At 34.4% G+C, this 26737-nt stretch overlaps 2 protein-coding genes and 1 long non-coding RNA gene across 4 annotated transcripts; 1 reads left to right on the top strand and 2 right to left on the bottom strand.

The window, feature by feature from the left end:
- Positions 1–475: 475 nt before the first annotated feature.
- OVA6 (Class II aaRS and biotin synthetases superfamily protein) lies at positions 476–6915 on the bottom strand. The gene is made up of 11 exons (XM_086596519.1): positions 6531–6915; positions 6395–6451; positions 6083–6193; positions 5869–5955; positions 5651–5764; positions 5365–5571; positions 4528–4665; positions 2490–2651; positions 2099–2298; positions 1175–1258; positions 476–829 (listed from the first exon to the last, which is right to left on the bottom strand). The coding sequence occupies exons 1-11, from the start codon at positions 6879–6881 to the stop codon at positions 688–690; spliced, it is 1653 nt and encodes a 550-aa protein (XP_086452645.1). The 5' UTR covers positions 6882–6915; the 3' UTR covers positions 476–687.
- Positions 6916–18190: 11275 nt separating this feature from the next.
- Positions 18191–21868, bottom strand: LOC147513464 (uncharacterized). 2 transcript variants are annotated; one of them, XR_015217386.1, is made up of 4 exons: positions 20544–21868; positions 20038–20136; positions 19565–19889; positions 18191–18293 (listed from the first exon to the last, which is right to left on the bottom strand). It is a non-coding gene; the product is annotated as an uncharacterized LOC147513464 (long non-coding RNA). The 2 variants fall into 2 exon arrangements; XR_015217385.1 differs by lacking the exon at positions 18191–18293 and having other exon boundaries at positions 19344–19889.
- A 3330-nt stretch (positions 21869–25198) lies between these two features.
- On the top strand, positions 25199–26058 carry LOC147513463 (brassinosteroid-responsive RING protein 1-like). Its single transcript, XM_086596515.1, has one exon. It carries the CDS (start codon positions 25346–25348, stop codon positions 25859–25861), a length of 516 nt encoding a protein of 171 aa, XP_086452641.1. The 5' UTR covers positions 25199–25345; the 3' UTR covers positions 25862–26058.
- Positions 26059–26737: the final 679 nt, after the last annotated feature.

The raw sequence follows: 26737 nt of genomic DNA, 5'->3' as shown, positions 1-26737 counted from the left end.
ATAGTTTATGTTAAAATATGAACAATAATTATTCATACCCCAAATATATATTAACATACTCCAATATGTATTCTTATTAATCATACATTATTCATAACTCATGTTAAGATATAAACAAACACTACATCGGGGCTCCAAAAATCAAAGAGTTGTTTTGATTTTGGATCAAGGTTATTTAGGATTATTTAGGTTTTTTTTTCAAGGCCAAAAGTAAACTTGAATTTTTACTACCCGGGTTTTTAATTTCGCATAAAAGAGGTATACTTGTTCTAAAATCTATAAAATCTAACCGGTCCTGGTAGATTATAAGAAAAAATTGGTTTGAGAGTGATTTTTTCTTTTTTTTTGTCCTTAAACTATGTGAGGACAATTTTTTGTCCTTTTTGTCCTATTTCATTAACTTAGTGAAGACAAAATTTTGAAATCGAGAATAGAATATCTGAATTACACCTAAACCCGACGCATTTAAACAGTATGGACCGTAGAAGACAACTGTTCTTACCGCCATTAAATTACACTCGAACTTTTATGCTGTGTATTGATTGGTTTCCTCTAATTCCTGCACTGAGAATTTACTGGGAAACGAACTCAAAACCATAAGAAACTACAAAAATACATACAGAACTCAATAAGGAAAAAATATCTTATGACTACCTACTCTAAGTAGATTACAAAAACTACCCTGCTTTAGTAGGATTTTGCAAATATTGCAACCTCCTCTGCTGGATTGCCAGTCATCAGGCATGCTTTCATCCCCTGTGGCTGCTCAAATGGGAAACACCTAATGGTAGCACCAGTCTCTTCCTTCACCCTTAACTCTTCGGAGTCACTGTTCAAACAATAATCGCACACTCTTAATGCATTATATCAGCAAAATTTGACTATAGTCAACTAATTATATTTGTCAAGAACTTCAATCTTTCTGTTGACCTCAGCACCCTCCTTTAAATTCATTGATAGAGAATTACAAAGAAAGGTAATACGCATTAATCAAAGAAAAACTTGCTATAGCAATTTCAGCCTTAACAACGGGATCCTAGAAGTAAATCTAGTGATGCCACAAAAAATCTCATGGACTCATAGTTTCTATAAACCAGTAGTCATCCAACATGTGAATTCAGGCCTTATTATAACCAAATACATGCCACTATGTGCACACTTTGGAAAATATTACCTTGCTGACCAAGGACCCCTAGCCCACTTGCCTTGAGAAATCACCACCTTGAGTTCGTCGTATGAGGTCACGTCCACAATATTGCTGCAGCATGATCTCTTGTTAGTGAAGAAGATTCTTAAAAAAGTAAGGCAAAATGAATATACAGAAATTGTTACCCCTTGCCCATTTGCAGATACAAGAAAAGGAAAGGACTACAGAGTAAAAAGGACAGTTGCATATTTGTTATCCTGATCCATTACCAAATAAAAGCTCACATAATGACCAAACAAACAGTTATATGTTTACTCCAGTCCATACTAACCCTCCAGGAAACACAGACCCAACTATGTGGCTCAATCAGTAAGTTTACCTAGCAATATGTTACTGAGTTAAATACGAAGGCATACTAGCTGTCTTCTGTACATTTCCGTAAAAGGTAAACTAACAACAACTCCGTCTTGAGAGCTTCAGCCTGTAACTCAAATTCATTGACTAACTTCATTGCAACTAGGTCATTACATCAAGTCTAGCTAACGTGAGCAGTCATTCAACATGGCAATTTCTTCAAGAACAAAGTATTTTTGTCACATATTTGATAACGAAATGGAGATTCACATTATCAAGATGATCTGGTTTTGATGTGATATAGGGTTCATTATTATTATTTAGGATACTTTCTGTTTAGGATATTTCTAATTATGCATTTAGGTATTTTTGTTAGTTTCCTTTTCCATTGGTTTCTAAATTGTTAGCCTTTGAAGGCTATAAATACTTATGTAGGCCTTTGGCCAAGTTCGTTTTGGAGATTGAATTGAATTGCAATTGCGATTGCATCAGGTTTGCTTTCCCAAGTTGGAAGTAGCAATAATTATGTACTATGCATGTACGATATTTCTAGAACGACATATTAATATCATGAGATTATAAAGAACTAAAATTTACCTATCTCTGAACGCCTTTGCTTTTTCCAAAAGAGATGCCTGGATCTCTTCTAATTTGTCCTTCACATAAGACTCCAATATAGAAGGTTCCATAGATATGCCAAAATCTTTCCCTTGCTTTCCAGGAACATCTCTCCTTGATACAACTAAAGTCTGACTTGAAACATCACGGGGCCCAATTTCAATCCGTATGGGAACACCCTGATGAATAGAAATGGCTATCGTAAGGAAATGGAGAAATGGAAATCTACTATCAAAAAATGCAACCAGCAATCAATATCAAGGGAGCGGCGAACAAATTCTGTATATGCATACTGCATGGTAATAGTTTGACACAAATTGAACAAGTAACTTTCAATAGTCACAAGAATTGTATGTGAATTGGTGTATACCTTCATCTCCCAGAAATTGAACTTCCATCCTGGGGTTCTCTGTTCCGAATCATCCAATTTAACTTTGATCCCAGATGTTTTTAATATTTTCTCAACAGATAAGGCCGCATCAAGTACATTTGCTTTCTCCTCAGCCTTCTTCCAAATTGGTACAATTACCACCTGGAAATATTTAATACAAAGATAAGTAACTAACTCACAAAGCGTATTATCAAACATACATTCATACTCCACATTTGTCGAACTATTTAAGAATATATGCATGTGTCTATACCAATTAGCATTAAGCTTTAAGATTCTTGGAAGCTTTCAGGGGATACAGCTTCAAGACACAGGTGATTTGCTCGCCTTAATGTGCGCCTAAAATCGCCATTTTAACAATGATCCATAGATTGAAAAATTACAAATAGCAATATGAAACAAAGGTTAGCACCTACCATTATTTCAAAAGAATGTATACAGAAACCAGCACTATTAACAACAAGTATGCCCCCACAAAGTTTGAATTTATCTTAGGCATTGCTTGAATGCAAGCAAATCTAGCAAAAGTTTGCTGGTCAAACTCAAATAAATTAAGGTTTCTTGAGGGCATTGGTAGTCCTGGTGAACGCAGAAAATATCCCTATATATAGGAAAGTGATGTAGGATTACTAGCCCTTCTTTCTAACCATAATTCCTTCTTTTGTGCTAAGATTATTATTTTCAAAGTAGAATTATTATTTATTAGGAATTTGGAATATTTAGTATTTTCTATTTAGAGTTTAATTAGCTTTAGAAGTGTAGGTTAGATATAGAAGTTTAGGTTTCTTGGTTATCAAGTATGGCTTATCTATATAAGGAGACCATTGTAGTTTAGTTTAGGAATTCAATTATCAATTATCAAACTATCAAATCTCCAAAACCTAATATACTTTTCTCCCTCAACTTCTACAATTCTTCTAGGTTACATTGACACGGACATACGTGTCGGTGTCCGACACGGATACGGGGTGTCGGATACGGCTAGCTATTGGAGATCGACACGGGAACACGGATAGGTTTAATTAATTAATTTTTTAATAATTATAAATTTATTAAATTAGAAGTTTTTTCAAGGTCCATAAATAGAAATTGACCACCTGTACAAGTATGGGTCGTGTTTAAACTTTAAAGACCTTATATGAGACTCTTAGTTAAAATTTTAAAGCAAGGCCCATCTAAAAGAAGCCCACTCAACTTCAATTCCTTCTAAGTTTGTCCCAGTCATGACTCACGTGAATACAAACCAGATTGAAGAAAAAAGAAAAGCTTGCACCATTCTTCTTCTTATTCTTCTTTTACTTACCTTTTCTAGTCTTCTGTCCTCTCTCGACCAGTAACCAGTTTTCTTTACTCTTGGTCTGCCGTATTTCGCCGATTTTAGCCGTGTCGACACACATTTTTTTCAGATATTGCCGTGTCCATGTAACCTAGTAATTCTTCTATTCAATCTTCTTCCTCCTTAAATCAATCCTCCTTTTTGAAGATCTCCACATTTTTTCTTCAAAATCTCGTTTATTCCACATCAGAAAGTTTGAGAATCTGATACCAATCTTCCAATATGCATCCACAACTTTTACCCCCATTTTGGCTTGACCTGGAAATATTGGTTCAGTATATTCCATTCTATCAGGGACATATGACGGAATGGGTAGAAATCAATTTGTTGGGCCTTGGTCCTGGTACCAGTCAAGCCTTGGGAAGCTGGAGCAAAGATCTTAGGATCGATTCCCACCATCATCCCGGGTTAAAATGAATACGAGTTGTAGCCATATAAAAAGGCAGTTCCACTACAACTATCTATCAAAGATGATGCAAGTATGAAAGAAATTTTCTCTTCCATTTAAAACTGAAAAAAAACTCAATCGATTTTCCATCCATAGCACAGAATTGGAATGATATTTATGACGAGTCAGAACTAATGACCACACTTGTAATATAGGTTGGTTTCATACCAAGTGGAGCTCATACAATCAACCGATGAGGGCTAATGTAAAACTGTAGATAGCCGCAGACTTACCTGTACTGGAGCAATCTTTGGAGGAAGCATTAAACCAGCATCATCTCCATGAGTCATGATTATACCACCAACAAAACGTGTGCTGATAGCCCATGATGTTTGCCATACATGTTGTTTTTGTCCATTTTCATCAGTGAACTGTCGTGCACAAACATAATTTGTTAAACCTGAGTTGAAAATTACTCTCCGACAAATAACCAACATAAAAAGATTTCTAAAACAACTAATGGGATGCAGGATGCTAAGCATCTATAAAGACACAAGTTCAGTCTCTTTTCTTATTTGCATATCAATATATGCCTAATTTACGTAGAAATAATTATCAGCAAAATGTACAATAACTGACTGACACCCAAATTTTGAGATTAATAATAGCTTAGAAACAATAAAAAGTAACTGTGGACTATATAATCTCAAAATAGAAAATGAACCTATTTCCAATTCCCTGTTGATCCAAACATGAAACATCAATTTGGGACTAATATTAGAGATTGAATACCCATATGCCATGTATTATGTCAAGCTGTATGATCATAACCCTCCGACAGTACTCTCATAGATACACTTATATTGTGAAACTAATGTATTAAAACTTAGCAATAAGGTTAGCCAAAATAGTTTGTTTTGCATTCTTCATAATTACAGGTGGTGACTCGAATTCAAGCGCATCGGACGTATAGTGTAAGAACCAGGGTACCAAAAAGGATAAATTCTAAGAAAAAAATTATCATAAGGACAACTGGACAAGGGTCATACAGATACTTGCCTACATCCAAAAAATGAGAGCAATTTCAGTTTCTACCTTTACTGACATGGGTAGAAAAGTTTGTTAAAAACCTTTGTTCCAAAGGCACGAGAAAAGTTCTGTCCAAGATTATGGCTAGTTCCCGCCTGTAAAGCCTTCTGGTCACCCATCATAGCCTCTATTGTATAGGTCCTTGAGGCACCAGCAAATGTTTCAGCCTTTGATTTCCTACCAACAATAACAGGTATTGCAGTTTCCTCATAAGCAAATTTTTTGTAGACATCAATCATCTGTAATGCCTGCAGTGAAACAACATAAACTAAGTAAACTTACAACAAAACTGCAGTCAAGTTACTTGGGATGGTCTACTTAGAAAACCTCCTTCTCTGCCTCCTCTGGAGTTGCATGAGCTGTATGACCCTCCTGCCACAGAAACTCAAGAGTCCTCACAAATGGTTTCGTGCGCATTTCCCATCTCGTGACATTTACCCACTGAAGATAAATTAGATATAACAAGAGGGACATATTAGTATCTGCTTCCAATTTCACACGTCACAAGGGAAAAAAGGTTACAACAAGCAACAAAATTACTGCACCTGATTGATCATAAGGGGAAGATCACGATAACTATCAATCCATTGGGTGAACATGTGATTTACAATTGTTTCACTAGTAGGCCGCACCTGCCAGTACCTCAAAAAGTGCAAGTAACAGGAATCAAAACCAAAAACCTCGGGCCTGGAGAGGCTTTTTCATATACTTGTAATTAGAGAAACTAGGATCAGTATTAAATTCAAGAAAGAAAGTTACCACAAGTTTCTCTTCAAGTTCTTTCCCTCCGCCAATGGTTACAAGAGCTAGTTCTGGACTGAAACCCTCAACATGACTAGCTTCTTTCTCTATGAATGAGTACGGTATCAACTACAATAGTGAAGGAAATGTAACTATCCTATTAGTTTAACATCCATCCCTGATTAAACCAACAACCCAAGGAACAACAATGGAAAACTCCATTTATATTTAATATATAAATGCCAGAATAGGAAAAAAAAAATTATCCAAAAAGAAATCTCTACTAAAAATACCATAAACCTCAAATGAACACATAAGATGAATTCAAACCTGGGGGAAATACATATTACTGTGACCAGTCTCCTTAAACTTGACATTCAAATAATCCTGCACACAAAAAAAACCCCATATTTCAGAAACACAAAAAAAGAAGACATACAAATTTGGATAAAGAAATAGGCTTTACTTGAATAGCTTCCCAAATAGCATAGCCATAAGGACGAATAACCATGGTACCACGAACTGGACCATAGTCAGCAAGCTGAGCGTCACGAATGACGTCAAGATACCAAGCATTGAAGTCTTGTGAACGTGGAGTAATGGTGCCTTCTGGTTTAGATTTCTGCACTTCATTGTTATGGCTCTTCTCTTTTGGTTTTTGTGGTGTGGTGTTTTGAGTTTTTGAAGCAAGGGGTTTTACAGTGAGACATAAACGGCGGTGTTGTTGTTGGCGAGGGAAGAATGAGCGAGAGGGAATTGAAGAGTGTGGGGATGTGTGGAAGAGTGTGAGTGAAGATGGTTGTGTGAGAGAACCCATTTTTGCTCCACGTTACTCTATGGAGTATGGACTTGAAAACTATATCTTAAAAAGATAAGCCCAGAACCAGAAAGATAACGATATGTAGGTCCAAAACAAAATTTTGGGCTTGACAATTTCAGTTGTACTCTGTGTTCTAAAAAAAAAGGCTTGGCGGTAGTAGGGCGGTGGGAGAACGCCTAATGCCTAGACGGGCTATGCACTAGGCGGTTTTTTTTTTCTTAATCCTACCTACATTAATATCCATTCTCTTGGAATGCTCATAGAGTCAGCACAATTTTTAAGTGGGTACACAAAGTTAATTAAAAGTCATGACAATATGTTGATTATTTGCGAGTCAGTCCCTACTACAAATTACATCAGACCTTGGATTTGCTCGCGATTGTTTAGATATTCTCGGGATACATATAATAAGAACAACACAATTACACGCCCAATCTTTAAACCAATTCGCGATAACTACGAATCATTCAAATACAAAATTTGAATCTAAAAAAAAAAAAAAAAACTTCGATTTCAACTAGGAATCCTAAAAATCCAAAAAACCTTCGACTACTATTAACCAAAAACACCATTTGACTTCAAACTACGAAACCTAAAAATCCGAAAAGCCTTCGACAAGTTCCATATATTAAAACTCTTCATAATTAAACTCCTGCAAAACCTTGAACAAGTCTTCATCAACTATCTTCTTTCTATCTCAATCAACACCCAATCTTATTTTTCCCTGTTCTTTTAAACGGGTTTTTTTCAATATTAAATAAACAATCTCTGCCATGGCGCGCGGGGTAAAATGGCCAGTATATGTTTTTATAATAATGTTTAATTGATTGGTGTTTTTGTTTCTTGTTATTATATGTTGATTAAATTTGTGGAATGTGATATCTCTATAAGATGGAATATTCATATGTGGTAGAGCTAGATGTGCAGAGTGGAAATTTTTTGACCTGGGAAAAAAATAATTTTTTTTTTTGACAAAAGTTTAGTAACATATATTTTCGTTACAAAAATCGTTATTAATAGCAAGTGACACATATATTACTAACAAATATATCTGTGACATACGAAAATTGTTTTCCTGCTAAAAAGTAACTGAAGCAGCACCAAATGTTACTAACACATACATCTGTTAGAAATGAATAGATTAAATGGGCTATCAACAGTTGACTATCCGTTACAAAGAATTATAGTAACAGATATAAGTGTTACTAAAATTAATTTAAGTAACGATTGTATCCGTTACTAAATTTGGCCCAAGTGACAGTGACGCCCCAGAGCTAACGTATATAACCGTTAGTAAAAATATAAGTAACGGATATAGCTGTTGGTAAACGTCTTTTCTGGTGTAGTGACGGGGAAAAATGGCTAATATATATTATAATATATAGTAGTACACACCTATACGGCTATACTACAAGAAATGAATAAAAATATTTAACTCAAAAAATAAACACAAACAAAATTACTTATTGCAAAAAGGCATAATAGTTGAAGAAGATTGTAAGTCATTTGCTCGAAGTTTAATAGAGAAACCGAAGATCGACTTTCTTATAAGAGGATGGTTATATGAACTCCACCTTATAGTGACTCCAATTATTAAAAATGGACTTACAAGATGATTTGAGGGCTAATTTGTTCTGGAGATGTACATCATATGATGGAGAATATGAAAAAAATAACTAGGGCGTTGAATAATTTTGTAACTTTCCAAACAATTTTTAATGAGTTTGTATATTTTCAAATGAACTGATATTTGGTGTGGATGTTCTATATAGTGTGAGAACATCTCCACCAAAAATCAGCTTCTAATTCAATGTATTTAGTAGTGGAGTAACTTTGGAATCATTTTAAATGAAGTTCATATAACCATCCCCTTCTTATAAACACATACTCTCTTTCTTATATTGACATACTAGGTATTACCCGTGCCTACGATACGGTTTGTTATGAGGTGTTTATTATGTTGTTTGTGGTATTAATATTAGTACACCCAAATATTTTAAAATGTGTAAGCTATGTGGGAATTTGTAAACATTTTATTTTGAAGTGGTACTATACTACGTTGTTGTATGTGTGGCATATGTTCAATATTTACACTCTAGGTATTATTGAAGGCACGACGTGCTATTGAAGTTATTTCTGAAACAGTATTTAAATTGATCAAAGAAAATAAAATAAATAAAATAGTAGTAAAATTAGGATAAGTCCAATCTTTTTATTCTAGTTATTGGTTTTAAGCCCGTGTCTCTCAACTTCTCAAGTCGATAGCTAGCAATACTAATCTGTATCTACGGAGACCTTAACAACATAATAAAAATACACTACACATTTTTGTCCATACATGATAAGTTACCAACTATATCAATAATTAAACTAAACAACTGCCAAACATTAACATATTTCTTCTTGATGTGGTGAGAATCAAGTATTATGGTCTACCAAAAAAATCAAATATATGAATTAAAAGGAGGCCTTCCAAGAGTGCGTGAGCTGCCACCAACAATGCGAAGTTACATGGCTTTGATAAAATTCAATATATACAATCATTAATTATGCTCTCACTTATTATACTACTTACTCAAATTCATAGATTGCCTCGTTTACAATGCACGTTGGGCCATCAAAAGTGAAGCTTCGCTGAAACAATGATATTATATACATGACTGCAAAACCCACACAACTAAGCCAGAGTTTTGAAATAAGCCAAATAGCTTTAAGATTGTTCCGAATGGCATACTCTTAAAGCTGTGCGAGTTCATAAAACTTTGTTTGTTTTTTTGTTTTGTTTTGTTTTTTAAGTGGAAATTCTATTAATAATAATAACGAGTTTTACAAATAATTACGACAAGCGTGCCACAAATTGTGTCGCAAGTCTTTTCTGAATGACAAATCCTATCCTCCTAAAAACAAACTCATTAGAATCAACTGTCATTACGTTGTAGTCCATAACTTTCTGCAATCTCTTAAGAAGCTCAACAGACTGTTGTGCCAAGAAACCAAAAGTGTCAAAACTGAAAGGAATGAAACAATGCTGGTTAGTACTACAAGCCTCCTTGTGTTTCTCAATTTTTCTATCGCTGCTCTATTAGTTGTTTCTCCTACCTCAAAGACTCCATTCCCAAGCCCTACCAATGGAGAGGCTCCAGTTACATCAACACACACATGCTTCCCCTCAGACCAACTATAGATCAATACATCCGCAGGCCGAAGTGTCGATCTCCCCTCATTCGGATCAGTGAGAAAATTCACAGGAGCCTTCTTCGATATTCACTTGTACCCCAGCCCTCCAAAATGCATCACATAAAATATCTCTAACATGATCATGTTGGTATTTGAAACCTGGAAAATGTCTACAATATACTTCATGGTCCCTGAAATCATCTAGTCAACTCTTTTTGCAAACAAGGCATAGATCGCCATCAAAGTACAAAGAAATCATGAGATGGTACTGGAGAATAGAACGATACTCTACCACCGACATACGCTGTCCAAGTCCCTTCATCGGAATAGCAAGTAGAAGATCATGTGCATGTTCTGACTGCAAGCATCCAATGACTGCTTTCTGAACGATACTCTACCGGTGACATTATTTTTTTTTTATTTTTTGAATAAAAGAAAATGTATTTTTTTTTTTGAATAAATTTAATTTGTTTTTTTTTTTTTTTTTAGTTTACTCTTCGAATAAAAGAAAATGTACGGGGTTTTTTTTTTGAATAAAAGAAAATGTTAGGGTTTTTTTTTTTTTTTTTTGGTAGTATATACTCTTCGAATAAAAGAAAATGTTGGGTTTTTTTTTTGTAGTATATACTCTTCGAATAAAAGAATAAATATATATTTACTTATTTATTTGGTATTTTTTTTGTGTGTAGTATATTATACTCTTTGAATAAAATATATTTTTTTTCCATAACATATAAAATAAATATAATTTCTACATTGAAAGATAATCCTATGTGAATAACTTAGCCAAATAAAGAAGACAAAGTACTTAATTAAATAAAACTTACAGTAAAACTTGTTTCCAAACTTCCAATTCAATGGGAATCGAAGGAAAGTCACCATCTCTTCTTCGATCTCCGTTTGACTCAGTACTACAAAATTAATTATTTCGGATATGATGTCCATTCCTCACACACCACAGATTGCAATATATCCTCGTTCAAACATTGTCATCTGCCCTCTCAAAATCACAACAAAGCTATACATATGGCACCTTTGAGAGAATTCCCTTGAGTTATAGTTACTTAGCTTCAAGAGTCTTTTTTGTTGTCTTCAGTGGTGGTGTTATAAGAAAAGCTGATGTACAACAACTTCAGTGATGCTGGCATTGCCGTCTTGATTAATTATGAAACTTCAAGAAGTAAGGTGATCTGAGAGAGGTTAGGCAATGATACCGGTAATTAGAAACAAACTGACACCCAATGCAAAGTTTAGCCTAATGTCTAATCCCAAGGATCCCGTTAAGGCCTAAGACCCACCTGCGGCATTTGCAATGTAACATGGTAAAGTTATCCGCAACTTAAATCAAAATTTTTGAAAAAATAAATATTGAGTACAAATGTTCCGATCCAACGTCTATAAATGCTTCATTGAAAAAAACGTTATGACTATGTAAATGAATCATCTGTCTTGGAAAGAATAAACTGACAGAGCAGAGACCAATTACAGAAGCAAGGCACTCAGTAATACCCATAAATGTTTTAATGTAAATAATCGGCAATTAGCAACACCTCACAAACATTTTAATGTAAATGCTTTTCTTTATTCCAATACAATTATTTCAAGATCTATCATCCCATATACAAAAGGATTGAAACTGTACATGTATTCTAACTATAATCCTAAGGTATTCAAATGACAAATGAAATAAAACTTTCAAGAGGGGTTCCAAAGTCGCACCTAAAAATTTAACAACAATAGTGAAAAAAAATCCAAACATTAAGGCATTTAAAGGCTATGTTCACTGATGAAAAGCTTTAGCCAACCAACTAGCTGTACCTAAATCATGTTTCAAGAAGATTTTAATTCCTCTATTAACCGCTAAGATCTAAATTAATGCCTCATTTTGAAACCACGTTTCCTACTATTTCAACATTACCCCAAAAGACACTGCTAGCTAGCATATCTTTTATTAGTCCACTCTTTGGGCCTGACACATATTAACATGTGCAAATGCTTTTGTATTGGATGTGCATTTGGTAGAATTCTTGAATTCATTTATGAAATGACTTCCAAGTTATGAAGGGAAAAGAAAAATTGAAAAATTCGGCCTAAACAAAGAAATCTTAAGAATTTTCTTTTAAAAAATGTTACGGGCTAAATTTCTTCAATCTTTAACAAAGATCGAAATTATTAATAATAATGAGAACATTAGGGGAATTAAGTTGGGAAACTTCTTCATTTTTTCAGTTGTAAGCAAATTATTCCTCCATGTTAGCAGTATATACTCGTTGGCTTGCAATGACCCAAAACTAATACACATATTTTCAAAGGAAATCTATAGTTTTATTCAAATATGAGTTTTTCAGTAAGTAAACAATATATGTTTCTTACTGAAATCTAAGTTTAGTTTATTACTAAGAGTTAACGAATAATTGACTAAAATACGAAATATTGTTCCCAATGAAATTGCTTAACCCATTTACATTTATGTCATCAAACTAAAAATAAACCAGTGAAATACATAAAATATGCCTCATTGGCAGAAGAAGTATGCTGCCACATCGATAGCTGAGCAAATAACTATAGTGTGCAATCAAGAAAACATCATTTATGCAGTTGGTCAACCTAAAATGTGTTGGTCCTACTATTAGTACATAATTTTGGCTTTGGTATATAAATCTTAAATATTAGTCTTTAGTCCTACTTCCGGTAGTTGCCCGTCAGTCAACTCAAGTACCGGAATTAGGACTAAAGACTATTATTTAAGTTTTTTACCAAAGCCTAATAACCAACAAATAGTATGACCAAGACTTAAAAAACCCTAAAATGAACAATGGGGCACTATTGTTACATGCATGTACCCAGATGAACATATTCAAACACATGAATAATTAGGCCTAAAATCAAAGTTGCTAAATCACTTTTATCACACCCAATTATACATCAACACAAAAAAGGAAAGTCACAACTAACCATAACATTTGTAAAGTAGCTAGGGTATGCGGGGCTCTCAACATCACCACTAATTTAATAAACTTCTCAAACTCATTACAATCATATAATTAGAAGCTCACATCGAATAATAGTCAACAATATACTTATTTAGGAGAAAAAAACATAAAACAAATTTATCAAACTTATATTCAAACATAGAACTCCATTTGTTATTAAGAAAAATACACAACTAAAGTGAAGGGGATTTGTAAAGCCAATCATATACATACCCAAAGAACATAGTACATTGAAGTCATCAAAAACTTAGACCAAATATTTATGTCACACCATAATATTTTTTAAAGAAATAGATGCTACATTACCAATGAAAAGATTCATTTGAGGCTAAGATTTTGAGGTTTGTGAAATATACTATAAAGTCTAACCCTGAAAATTAGATATTCTCATTAATGTAAAATAAAAAATGATCAAATACTCATTAGATTGCTCATAGTGGGAAACAACTATGCAATACTTACTGAGTCAATTTTTTCGATCATAACATTAGGAAAGATAAGTTCTTTCCTATTAAGAATAACATTGATTAGTGTAGCATTACAATCGGTAGAATGACTTTTTCCTTAACCAAAATAATGGTAGAAACATAACAACACTCCGTGGAGACTTTTCTCTGTCTCAGTGCTTGCTCATTACTAACAAAAAAAAAATCTTCCTAGTGGTCAAGCAAATTGGATCAATCAATTTTCAACGAAAGTGGCATTAACTACCATATAGTAATTTTCCACAGATACTTCACAACACCGAACTCGTATACTGGATCAAAGTTTCACGACGACGATCATTATAAACTGGACATGGAAAAAATGGACTAACAACATCAACATGAAGAAAAAAACAGTAAGAAACAAAGCAAAAATTCATTTCGTCAAGCGTGGCCGACGAAGAATAACACGTAATCAGTAATCTGTAATGTAAAAGTTACCTAAGACTTTGCTGGTTAGAGACGGAGAAGAGATGCCTGACTGAAGTCGATCACTGACGGTTCAAACACCTAGCTTTTACCAAAAATCTTAAACAAATACCGATAAAATACGTCAATAAAGCAGGCAAACAGAATTTCTTATCTAGATGATAAAGATGTTAAATATAAGGGTGAACTAGTGTTTACCTAGATGGCCAATTAGGATCCCCTAGATGGGTCTCCCCTAAACACACGGTCAACTTGGTTTGACCGTTAACTTTCAAGTCAAATAACTGAAAATAACATAAATGCCCCCACCTAATTAAAATTGAATATTTTTTTTGAAAACAATGAGGGCATTTGTGTAATTTTCAATTGTTTGACTTGAAAGTTAATGGTCAAACCAAGTTGACCGTGTGTTTAGGGGAGAGACCCTATTTTCCCATCCAGTGGGGGGGAAATCCTAATTAGCTCATCTAGTGGGGGTAATACTAGTTAACCCTAAATATAATATGGACATTCCGCTGAAGAAATATAGATAGCAAGATATATAGGGACATGTTATTTCGTACCTTTAATTTTGAAGGTTTTTCTAAAAAGTTCCAGCAAGCAATTTAAAGGAAATTTATACCAAATGGAAAGGAGTAAAGAAGTTATAAGAGAATTTGGAATGAATGATTAAGGCGAGTTGACAATTTAAGAAGCTAATGAAGTGGTAGATGCAGCGGAAGTGATAAATTAAAGTATCTAGCCGTTTTGCTTTGGCAGAACTTAAACCCCAATAACCAAATGGTAACATTTATAGTGTAAATTTATATTAAATCCCCATGGGTCAAAAAACATTTTCATTTAAAACTTTTTAATTTAAAAAAATAACACCCGCAGCTACGAAAATGGGATTTGAAGTTCTTATTAATAAAGAGAACTGCTTTAGTGGTTCTTGTCTCTTGGGTAGTCAAAAGTTGGCTCGAGAAATAAAACGTTTGCATGTGGTATGTTGAATGACTAATAAAGTTGTGGAAAAATATTTAGTAACATTTAACTCACTAACAATATACTTTAATTTTCATTGAGAATATTCTCAAAGGGGTTTCAAAACAATCTTTGTCGTACACATGTTTTTAGCCGATCCCAAAACAATCCTAATACAGATCCCTGCGTGATCCCGACTACCATTTGCCTTCCATTTTGTTTTGTTATAATAGACTAGTTAATGCCCGTGCCTTCGGCACGAATTTCATAAAGAATCAAAATTGATAATGTGATTTAAAATTCCACATGTATTGTCTATTTCCTTAATCGTAAAGGAAACCAAAAATTAATAAGCAAGCCAAGTCGATGATGAAGTCTAAATAATGCGCGCCAAAAAAAGGAAAATATGATTGAATGATATAAAGTAGGTAACTCGGATCATCTTTGTTCCAAATTATTGAAAGCATTTTGAAGTAAGATAATAATGTGTAACATTATGAAGAGGGAAATATACAATACAAAATGAGTCGAAAACTTAATAACAACTAAATTATTCATGGAGGAATTGTGGTAAGTGACATAACTCCGTGATGTGCAACAACTTAATCTATATTGGCAACCCAGTTCGAATATAATTCAGTATCCGCTTTTTTTTAAGGTTTTCTCTAAGGTTGAGTTTTGGTTTAAGGTGTGACTTGTAGATGTAGTCATAAAGATATAGAAAAGCTAGCTTTATGTTTTGAGGTGCTTTGAGTAGCATAAATTGGGAATATGTCTTCAAAAGATGTTGTGGTTGTCTTGTTTATATCTCTAGAGGTGTTTGACAGCCTACCCATTTTCTGCATAAAGAATAAATATGATATATAAAATAAATGAATAAAAATAAAAATAAAACAATATTAACTATAGCTAATGGGAGCAACATAGTTACATAGTGAAATGATGGACAGAAAAGTTAACGTGATAAAAAAAGTTGCATATCACACATATCAAGCAACACAGCAGGCATCATCAGTAACAACAGCAGCATCATAATCAGCATCAACATTAGGAGGTAGCATGCATGAGGCAGCAGCAGCAGACACCGATCCACACACACCAATCACTACACCACTAAACCAGCTACCACCTATACCACTGCACCAGCAACACCTACACCACTACGTAGTAGACACATCACCACTCACCAGCACCACCTACACCAAGTAGTAGACACCAGCACCACTACACCACCTACCACCTCACACACACACACACACTGACCAAACTACTACCACCTGCTAGTACCACCACACTGCACCACACACGCAACGCCACAATTACACACCATCCAGCACAAACCACACAACACCACCATCATACTCACACACACCTAACAATAAAACATCATCCTCGCGAGACATTCAGTTTCACTTCCATGGAATTTCAGTATGTCACAAACACAAACACAACCCAAATCTATAATTATCAAACCAAAAGTTATCAAATTTGGCTCAAATTAACACTATTTTACTATAAAAGGAAACAAATGAACTTACAGTGAAGATCTATACCACCTCAAAAATCCACTTCAATTCAAGCCATAGTATTCCGCCTTTAAAACCCACAGCCGAAAGATCACACAAACAAAAGAAAAGACCAAAAAACTTAAAACTTCAAGAAGAAGAAAAAGAAAAAGACTTCACTATGCTCATCAAGAAGCAGTCGCACCAACTTAAACGCGAAAGAACAACACGAAAAATCAAAAGCTACCTGTTAATTAGAACATGATTCATGCATACAAAGGAAGGATTTGTCAGGTTGAGGACGAACAATGGAAGAGGGCTAACGTAAAAACACTATTCCTATTACACACACCTCGTTATAAAAATTAGTATATATAAGAAAGACTAAAAGAAGCAAACATAGCATATACCGATATGACAGTACAAATAACTAACATATAACATGTGTGGCATTATTTTTTTTAAAGATGTATAGAGATTTCTAGGAAATGATGTTCTACCGGCAGATTGGTCATTGTTCCAATTGAAATATCTGTTTCCATGTCTTCATCAGAACTTATTGATTCATTTAAGATCCTCACTCCTTCATATGCATTTTCGTTGGAACATCTATCGCTTCCAGAACATCTTTTAGACCTGGGGACTACATTAACATTTGAAGCAATAATATATTATATATAAGCATTGGGTGGAACTGACATTTCTTTGACGGATCAAACACTTGATATAGAGAAACACACCAGTAGGTTATTCGTAAAGGTGTTGTTTTTACTATCACCGAGTTGCGGATAACAATCGCCAAGATTCATAACCTTTTCTTTGTATAGAACATCGTTTTCTTGAGTGGAGTCCCCAGTGTAAACGATGACCCAACCAAAAACATGACTATGGTATACAGTGGCGTTGGCGTCAAATCATGAACAATGCTATTTCCTGTGTCCTTTAGAACAGAGGTTTGCAACGGTGAGTGAGAGTCCTCTTCTGCTTTCGATGTTCTATTCAAGATTAGGTAGCAGAGCTGGAGTGGAATGTTGGTTCAAATTAGATGAAGACTGGCTTCTCTGAGCCTTGGTCGAAGATATGACTCTCTTCGAGCACAACATGAGATGGTGCTAGAGGAACAATACTCATATTTGCAATAAACAAACATGGTCGTTACGAATCACACATGCCAAATATCATAAATTTAACATCTAAATTTGTCTTTGTAGGTTCAGTTCTAAGGATCTGCTGGTTCTAGCTCCAAGTTTAAGTAAATAAGAAAAATTTAGATTTTAGGTAGCAATTATGAAGTGTTCTTTTTTCATTTTGACCAAGTAAAACTGTTAAAAATATTATCATCCTTTATTTTATTCTATATACAATTAATTTCTCCTCTTTCTCTTGTCATTCATGTTTTCTTGCTGCAAAGGGTGGTTAAGGGACTTGAGGGGATTATGAGCAAGTTGATCTGATGATACCTTTCCTAGTTCCCACTCTCAACTAAAAAGGCGATTAGTGCGTAAAGATAACAACCTCAAGTTGCTTCAACATGTCAAGGGAGGCTTCGGATCACCCGCGTTTGCAAAGTAGACATCAACAATGGACTGATCGATACCCCAAGATAGTTGCTTTGAAAGAATTGCGGATCCATCTCGGATTCTTCATTAAGGTTCCCTTTGTCCACCGCTTGTGGATTACGGGATGTTTGGTCAAAGAAGTCTTATCATCACCAACAGAGTCTCCGGGATACACACATAAGCCGGGTGCTGTTTTCACTCCTTTTTCCTCGTTTGGAGAGTGGTATATAAGATGATGCATACGGATTCAAAGAAGAGTTTTTTGGATCCATTGTTTCAGTTCATTCAAGATATCTGTCTGTTACAACAAAGTTAATTTTTTTGTTTAAATGACATCATAAATTGCAAGAAAACAAAGATAACACAATAACATCCAAACTATATGACTTTGTATACATAATTACATGAGAAATTTAGAACATGGTGATAAGTTTATGCCAGTTTAAAAATGGAGAGAAAAACATATTTCATAAAAAAAATAAGTGGAGGAAATAACAAAAGCAAAACAAAAGAACCATACTACAACATCACCATGCTTATCCAGTAACTTGTTTTTTCAATGAGTGATTTTTTTTTTTTCTGTCTCTCTTTCCTCTCGATCATGGCTTACTCTCTTGCAACATTTTTTCAAGAATTTGCATCACCAACACAGCCTAAGGATGCAACGACTACTAAAGAAAGGAATCATAAACTCCTACTACAACTCCATAATACTACAACTGCATAACACACAGTTATATACCCCTCAATTTAACGTAAGAAAGGTTTGTTCATTATTAAGTGGCAAAAGGTACTATACCATTTACCCTTGACCATCATATCAGATGCATGTTCTTAAAAGCGGTGGTCTGGATAATAATGCAACTCGTGTAGAGACTTCTATGTGTTCCGGTTGTGGCTCTCTTTGGACCTTCTATCATATGTTTTGAGGGATCATTCACACAAACGAACCACCCACTACCATCAGTGGACATCAGACGTTTTAACCCAAACCGTCTCATGGAAAGGCATTCCATGGTCCACAATAAAAACTTTTATCTCCTAAATCTCATATGGACGTGTGAAGTGTTTTGCTTACCTACATCTGTCTCCTTCCCTAATAGGAGAACTATTCTTTAACTTAAAAAAGTAAAATGTCATAACTTAATTGCCTAAATTGATTATTTCACTCTTCTTAATTATGTAGAAGAAAGGGTAATGCAACTCGTAAAGCCTCCCACGACGCGGTTCTGGCTCTCTTCGAAACTTCTATCATATAACTTGTCATGTGAGGGATCCTTCTCACAATCGGGCCAACCCGCTACCAACAATCAAACATCAGACCTTAGTCACCCAAACCATCCCATGGAACCACATTCCACAGGTCACAATAAAAACTTCAATTTCCTAAATATCATATGGACATGTAAACTAATTTTGTACCTACATCTGTCTTCTGCTATGATTGTTTGTTAAAAGATTCATACAAAATCCATTGTGTGACTTAAAAAAGCAAAATGTAAGCTTAATAACTTCAGTCAATTATATCACTCTTGTGAATCGAGTAGACAAAAAGATAATGCAACTCACCTAGAGCCTTCTAAACATTGCAGTTTTGCCTCTCTTTGGACCTTTGAAAGTCCCATTTTTTGCTGTAGTAAGTTTGTGCACATCTTTTTAATTGTTCAACATTATGATCTATAAAATCATTGATGATCATAGTGCTATTTGCAAAAACTTATCTCCCCTTTTTATCCAGATATCTTGGTCCCAAATCAATCCCTAGCAGACCTCCACTTCAAAAATGCAGCTTAAATTCTTTAAGCCACACCATCAGATACTAATGAATAACAGGTGCTAGAGGAAGCTGGCGCTTTTGAGTTGTCTGAGTGTTGTTGATTGAAGCCCTCGAAAACTATTTGCAATAATTTAACACAATTAATTATAAGTAGGTGATAGAACACAATCTATTATATCGCCATAAGGACTCTACAACAACAGCAAATTGATCAACTCTCTAGCCAAAGCAGAAAAACGAATGAAAAAAAACAAAAAAGGCCTACCTGAATTGTCTTGACTGGAGGCTTGTTAATCTTCCTTAGATGGGCTCTTACTCTCTTTAGCTTGGTTGAGACGTTTGATTATTTGCCTAAGTAATGGACCTTGAGAAAACAGGAAAATTTTTTGTTTAAAAAACCAAAAAGTACAGTGAAATAGAGAGAGAGAGAGTACCTAAGTGCAATGTGAAAAGGAAGAGTGAGAGAGTCGCCAATGACATGTTTAATAACAATATGCAGTAAAACTCATAGAAAACAATAGAAAATATACAAACTAACAATAGAAAATATACAAAATCTGAAAAAATTCCTATTGGAAAAAACAATAGAAAATATACAAACTCTTGAAAAAAATTCCTATTGGAAAACATCATTTGCAATCAAAACACCGAATGAAAATATATTAATTTAAACAGTTAAAAACATCTCAACATCTCAGTCTTCAGATTATGGTAAAAAAAAAATGATGCCATAAGAATATAATTGAAAAAGCAGATAGAGATAGAGATTACCTGAGAGAGAAGTAGCGATATGGGGATCGGAGAGAGGAGTTCTGGTATATACCTGAGAGGGTTGAAGCACTGAGAGGTGAAGGGAGCCATGAGAATATAATTGAAAGAGCATATAGAGATGGAGATTACCCGAGAGAGAAGTAGTGATATGGGGATCGGAGAGAGGAGTTCTGGTATATACCTGAGAGGGTTGAAGCACTGAGAGGTGGAGGGAGAACCCAAAAGGTTTCGAAGCTTTTCACAATTAAATTAAGGTTTCCACATTTAAGAATTTGATTTATTGCCCTAATCTCACGTGGAGGCAATTGTGACCCTCGATTTATACCCCTTGGAAACGAATCCCAGCCGCGAGTCAGGAAACCGAGCTACTAAATATCCAAAATCTGATCTTAGAAACCCACATAAATATACCTAAATACTCCATAAAAGCAATTCCAAGACATTCTACCTTTGCTCACCATCCAGTAAAGACCACACCCTTAAAACCCAACTTGAAAATCCCCCTCATATGCTACAAAACAAATCCTATCCATAAAAGGTTGATGTTACCAACATTAAGTTAAAAGCTACCTGAGTGAGTGTGCATTTCGTCAAAGAAAGAAACTTTTTCAGTCATGGAACTAAAGTTTAATTGAATTTCAAACTAATATGGATATGGGATTGTCGCAAGTTGAAGCAATGAATTCGAAAGGAAAAACACATTCAGACCAAGATATTGTAGTTCTAATGTGTGGGTGCATTATTGAACTATTATTTATGCTTATATTTTTAGTAATTTTGTCCCTGAAGCATGAAGATACCAATGATTGAAATTCCATGCCTTATTTCCTTACGGTAAATCTACCTAATATGCATACAACATGATAAGTATATGTATGAACTATGAAGTCAGACATTAGACTCTAATTAATAGTTCAAGTATGTAGTATGTAAATCTTCTGAAATCTTAAGTGCAGTAAATAATGTAAACCTGCTATTTAGCTCATCGATAGGCTAATAGTATAGAAACGTAGATACCTGTGGAATGCTTAGTTCTTACAAAATATATTATAACTTTTCTGACAAAACGATAAGTCATAGAGGCCAACACATACATACACTATTTAGCTAAGGTCATCATAGAGGGCCACATTAGATGCTAACTCCCCTTTCCTGTTACATGCATGATACACTAAAAATGCGTGTAAGCAATACAAATCTATGTATAGATTATTTTCATTAATTTACTTGACATGAAATATCTTCGATTCCCTGGATAAAACATACATGATGATTCACTCTTGATAATCGGATGTCAAAGTAAGTAAGTGGATGTCAAGGTTTTACAGTTGTATTCCTGAAAAAGAGTAAAAAAAAACTAAAAACTTAAAAATAAAAAAAATAAAAAGTGAAACAGTTGTTCCACTTTAAAACAGTCTAATCTCTAGCAATAACCCCATCTCATGATGGTACCACCATTCAAGCACCATGATACAAAAATCTAGCCCCAAAGCAAACTATAAGTGGTATAACCTCCTAGCCCCTGCTACTCTCGAATGGAGAACTGAAGGCGTTTCTATTGTTCAATGGTTTTCATAATTCTCACAATTAATTTCTAATCCTACGCCATTGTGGTTGAGGCTTTACAACATTCCAGTATCATGCCACTTGAATCAAGGGCATATCAATCATTTTGCATTTACTTGGATCACACAATTCATGTGTAAATATATAATACACTTAAAATAGCAAGCCCACATCAATTAAAATTATATAGCAAGAACAACATAATCATGTTATAATCATGTTGTAGCAAAGCAAGTACCCCATTCGCAAAAAATTAATTTTTGACTAAACAATGTAATTAGTTGGAAATATATAGCTATATTTAATTAGCTAATAATGAGACTCCATGTTAGTCGAGCTGAAATGTATTAATAAAGAAGGACCTGAAACCCGTAAAATATGCATGGTTGCCACTGGAACTTAAAAAAGTGCATTACAAAGATATATTAAATGGTTATCCATGATGTTTCTAAGATTGGTTAACTTCAATTGAAACCGAGAAGAAACTGAAAAAAAATATTGTAGAACTAAAGCGGATTATAATTTGTCCCAAATGATACAATTTCAAGGGTTTACAAAATCTCAAGTGCAATTAAATGGACATACCTCAATACCTAGACGTCAACTCCTCATAAGAAGAACCGCTTACAACATCCTTGTTGGTCATGGTTTCCTCATCAATGAACCTCCTCCCATTAAACCTTAAGAGTTAGATACGAAGGAATCAATGGTTAGAGTTTCCTCTTGAGAGTATGATCCTAACATAACAAAAATGAGAAAAATAGCCCACCAAAAAGATGCAAATTCATGTCAAATTGTATTATTTGTACAAACAAATATGTTCTACACTATGAAGAAGTAAAAAATAATAGCCCTCAACTTATTTGATTCTTGTATAAATTTATAATGAATATTTTTTTTAAGACTGTAATTTCATTCTATAAGGAATAACAAAAACCAAATCCACAAAGGATCAAATCAAACTGCAATATAGCATAGAACCTTACATGTTTGAAGTTCTTCTATAACCAATCAAAAACTATAAGCCAATCATTAACTAAAATCCCAGCAAAAAGTTGAGTTCCCACATCTCAAAATACTGATAAAAAAAGAACAACACATTCCCAAAATCATATTCTGCGAGTTCGCCTTGTTGTGATCTTACTATGTTCATCATCAATTAAAGACTTCTCAAAGTTTCCTGCCAAAGGGGGCTTCTTATTTTCCTTGCAACTACTTCTTAAAGAATATCTCGGAGCAACAATTGGAGTCTCAGATCGACTTACAGAGAAGTTTGAAGGCAAAGACTTCCTCACACTCAAACCTTTTCGAATTGCTTTTCTTTCCAGATTCCATACTAACACCGAGACCATAAGGTGTTTTCTTCTCTTGCCCAATCACACCCTTCTTTCTCTTAAGCCTTTTATTCCTTCTAGCAGAATATTTGAATTACAAAAACCAAATAAATCGGCGAGATACGCACACTTTGAACTAAATAGTTTCTTTCATAGTTTTGTGAGACCCAAATTCAGCCAATAAAATACCAATAGTTTAATTGAATCAAAACATAAACCATTTGAAATTCGGGGGAAAAGAACAACCAAAGCAAAAGAAGAAAGGTTGATAGAAACTTTACCTTGTATACGACATGCGTTGGCTTTGGGTGAAGAAGACAACACATTGATCTTTCTAATAGAATCATAGTTTGAGAGAGATCGGAAGTAGTTTGGAGAACTGGAGAAGGTGAACAGAGAGAATGACTATTCGGTTCAACTTCTAATTAATTGCAAGCCGTTTTCTTTGATTTGAGAGATAGAAAGAGAGTTGAAGGAGCGAAAGAGTAGTTAGGAGTGAGGAGACGAAGGGTGGGTTTTTGATATTTGGGATAACAGTAATAATTAATAAATTTTATTAAGGTAATGAACACTTTAATTCCAATCGTGCCTAATTTAAGACCTTTAATTAATTCTTAATTCAACGTGGCGGCATGACAACTCTCGATTTATACTCTCTGAAACTCAATCCCAGCCGCGAGTCAGGAAACTGAGTTGTTTTGTTAAGTTGATAATTTACATTATAGACATATAATTTACATTAGACTTTAATCTCTTAAACTCATTCAAATCTTAAGCCTTCACGTGTCTTTTATTTTCAATATTTAATCATTAAAAAAAAACAGCTTGAGAAAACCGTCTAGACTCGCCTAATTGTCCACCGATTTTTTAACCGAGTTAGAATTAGGCAATTGTTTCGCCACCGCCTTTGCGGCTGCCTAGACACGAGAAGTCCATGACCTGATCACCTGATGACCCATCGGTTTTCGACGTACACTATCTCATAATCACTAGTGTCTAGATACACGAGTTTTTCAGAGTACACGCATCATTTTCATCACATTAATTCTTTTAACTCTTTGAAACTTAGGTGTATGTACTTTTTAACATATACAGATGGAGGTATGGAGGATTGGAGGTATGGATTCGCTTTTTTCACATCAGTTCTTTTATTCATGAAATTTAGGTTTATATTTAACATCGAGTGAATCTATCATACATTTTTTCTTTTTTTGGTAACTAATTCTATCATACATGAATTGGATTGGTCATTAGTAGGTAAGTATTTTATGTCAAAGATCAATAGATGCTTCCAAAATAAAGCCGCCAAGCCTCCTCTGGAACCGGAATCTGGATAAGGAATGTGTTAATCAGAACAAAATTATTAGCGGTCAAGAGAAAATGGATGCTTCTAATTCTAATGTCTGAAGTCTGAACATAGACAAAGCTAGCCACCTTACATTAATTAAAAGTAGAGATAATAGATGCTTCTAGTTAATTCTAATTTCTGAACACGGGCGCCGCAGAATGAAAGACCCGTCTTCATTAACTACACAAGTTTACAACTAAAAACGTCCCTTCGCCGTCATTGTAACAAAAGATTACGGACATTTTAGACGTCTCGTTCTTTCTTTCTCTCTCTCAAAAAGTAAGCAAATACAGAAACTAGTCAGACCTTTTTTTTTTGGGTAAAGGAAACTAGTCAGACTTGTCTAGCTGATTGATGATGACCTGTGAAAGTTAAGCTTTATTACTAAAATCAAATAATTCACACCCAAGATTTTAAAAACCCAACTCCTTCACAACCAAAACAACCCAACAACAACACAACACTCTCTCTTCATTTTCTCTTGTCTCTTTTCCTTCTTTCTTCTCATCTAGCTCTTTCTTTCTTGCTTCCATTCTTGATAAGAAGAAAAAAAAATGGGCTTTCCAGTTGGTTACACTGAGCTTTTCCTTCCAAAACTACTACTACACGCACTGTCCTTGTTGGGTTACGTTAGAAAACTCATTTCATGGCTATTCCAAGCATTGGGTCTTGGTGATTTTCTTGAATCAGATATTGCTTGGTCTGATTCTTCATCTTCATTTTCATCAACGACATATGGCAACAACTCTCATGTATCTGAGTTCCACTCAGTTTCAGCTGTTCTTATAAGAGAATTTCTACCAGTTGTTAAGTATCAAGATTTGGATTGTTGTGATACACTAATACCAGATAGCTGTGCTGTTTGTCTATATGAGTTTGAAGGGAAAGAAGAAATTCGAAGGTTAACAAATTGTCGACACATTTTCCATCGGATCTGTTTAGACCGTTGGATGGATCATGATCAAAGTACTTGTCCTCTTTGTAGGACACCTTTTATTCCTGATGATATGCAAGAATCTTTCAATGAACGTCTTTGGGCTGCTTCTGCTGTTCCTGATTACTACAACTGATGATATGAAGAGTTTTTCCAATTTCTAGCTTTGGTTTCTTTCTATCTTTTCTTTTTCCTTTTGTTTTCTTGAGGTGTAAATAGTTAGTACTACTTCTACAAAAGATGAAGGTAAAAAAAAAAATGCAATCCGGAAACCGGAAAGAGATGAGTTTGTATACATTTTTTGAAAGAATTTAGAGATGGGGTTTGCACAAATTTGTTGCTCTTGTTAAGTTTGGACTACAATCAGTTGAATTTGGGAGTTTTAGACCAAATTTATCTTTAAATTTTGAGATCTACTGCTTAATAAAATGGGTGTTGCAGATTACCGAAGAAGAATATAATTGGTTGGATTTTGTTAGTTTTGTACCGTCATATTCGGATCATGTCACCACCATCTGCAATTAATTGTTTCTGATTCCGATTGCAAATCTTTGTTTTCAAATAGTATTATGGGATTTTCTGTCTGTAAATCTTGTCCCTTTCTGCAATCTGAAAAATATTCATTGCACCATTTTTTTAATTTTCATTTTTGTAAAAATTAATTTTTATCTAGTGAAATTGAATCTTCAGTGATTGGAAAGAAGGGTCGGACAAGTGATCTGTAAATGGAAATAAGGAAGCAGAGAGCCATGTGATGGAATGCCCCATCTTTTCTTGTTAAATTCTGCAATTCTAATCATATTACTGCAGTTTTGCAGGTTTTTCACTTGCGTCATTTTGCCTTTTTATAGTTAGGTCCATTAAGTGAGAGCCATGAAGTCAGAGTTTCAGGTGGGTCCTCTTAATAACTTTGCATTTGTTCCTTTTCTGTTCGCCAATAATTAGTGGATAAGTGTAGTGTGTATTAAAAACCACTTACGTACTTTTACCTCGAGTATAATACCAACAAACC

The sequence above is a fragment of the Coptis chinensis genome, chromosome 3, assembly GCF_015680905.1.
Source record: "Coptis chinensis isolate HL-2020 chromosome 3, ASM1568090v1, whole genome shotgun sequence".
In the NCBI taxonomy this organism is placed as follows: domain Eukaryota; kingdom Viridiplantae; phylum Streptophyta; class Magnoliopsida; order Ranunculales; family Ranunculaceae; genus Coptis; species Coptis chinensis.
The sequence above is the reverse complement of the archived record's forward strand: the minus strand, read 5'-3'. Positions and strand labels throughout refer to the sequence as shown.

What these genes read in the sequence shown, in the direction of transcription:
- OVA6 (XM_086596519.1), bottom strand. Translation starts at nt 6,881, where the DNA reads ATGGGTTCTCTCACACAACCATCTTCACTCACACTCTTCCACACATCC. An exon ending in AACTTGAAGAGAAACTTGTG is followed by an intron (nt 5,956 to 6,082) that starts GTAACTTTCTTT and finishes AGGTACTGGCAG; the next exon opens with GTGCGGCCTACTAGTGAAAC. An exon ending in TCAATTTCTGGGAGATGAAG is followed by an intron (nt 2,299 to 2,489) that starts GTATACACCAAT and finishes TCTATTCATCAG; the next exon opens with GGTGTTCCCATACGGATTGA.
- LOC147513463 (XM_086596515.1), top strand. Translation starts at nt 25,346, where the DNA reads ATGGGCTTTCCAGTTGGTTACACTGAGCTTTTCCTTCCAAAACTACTA.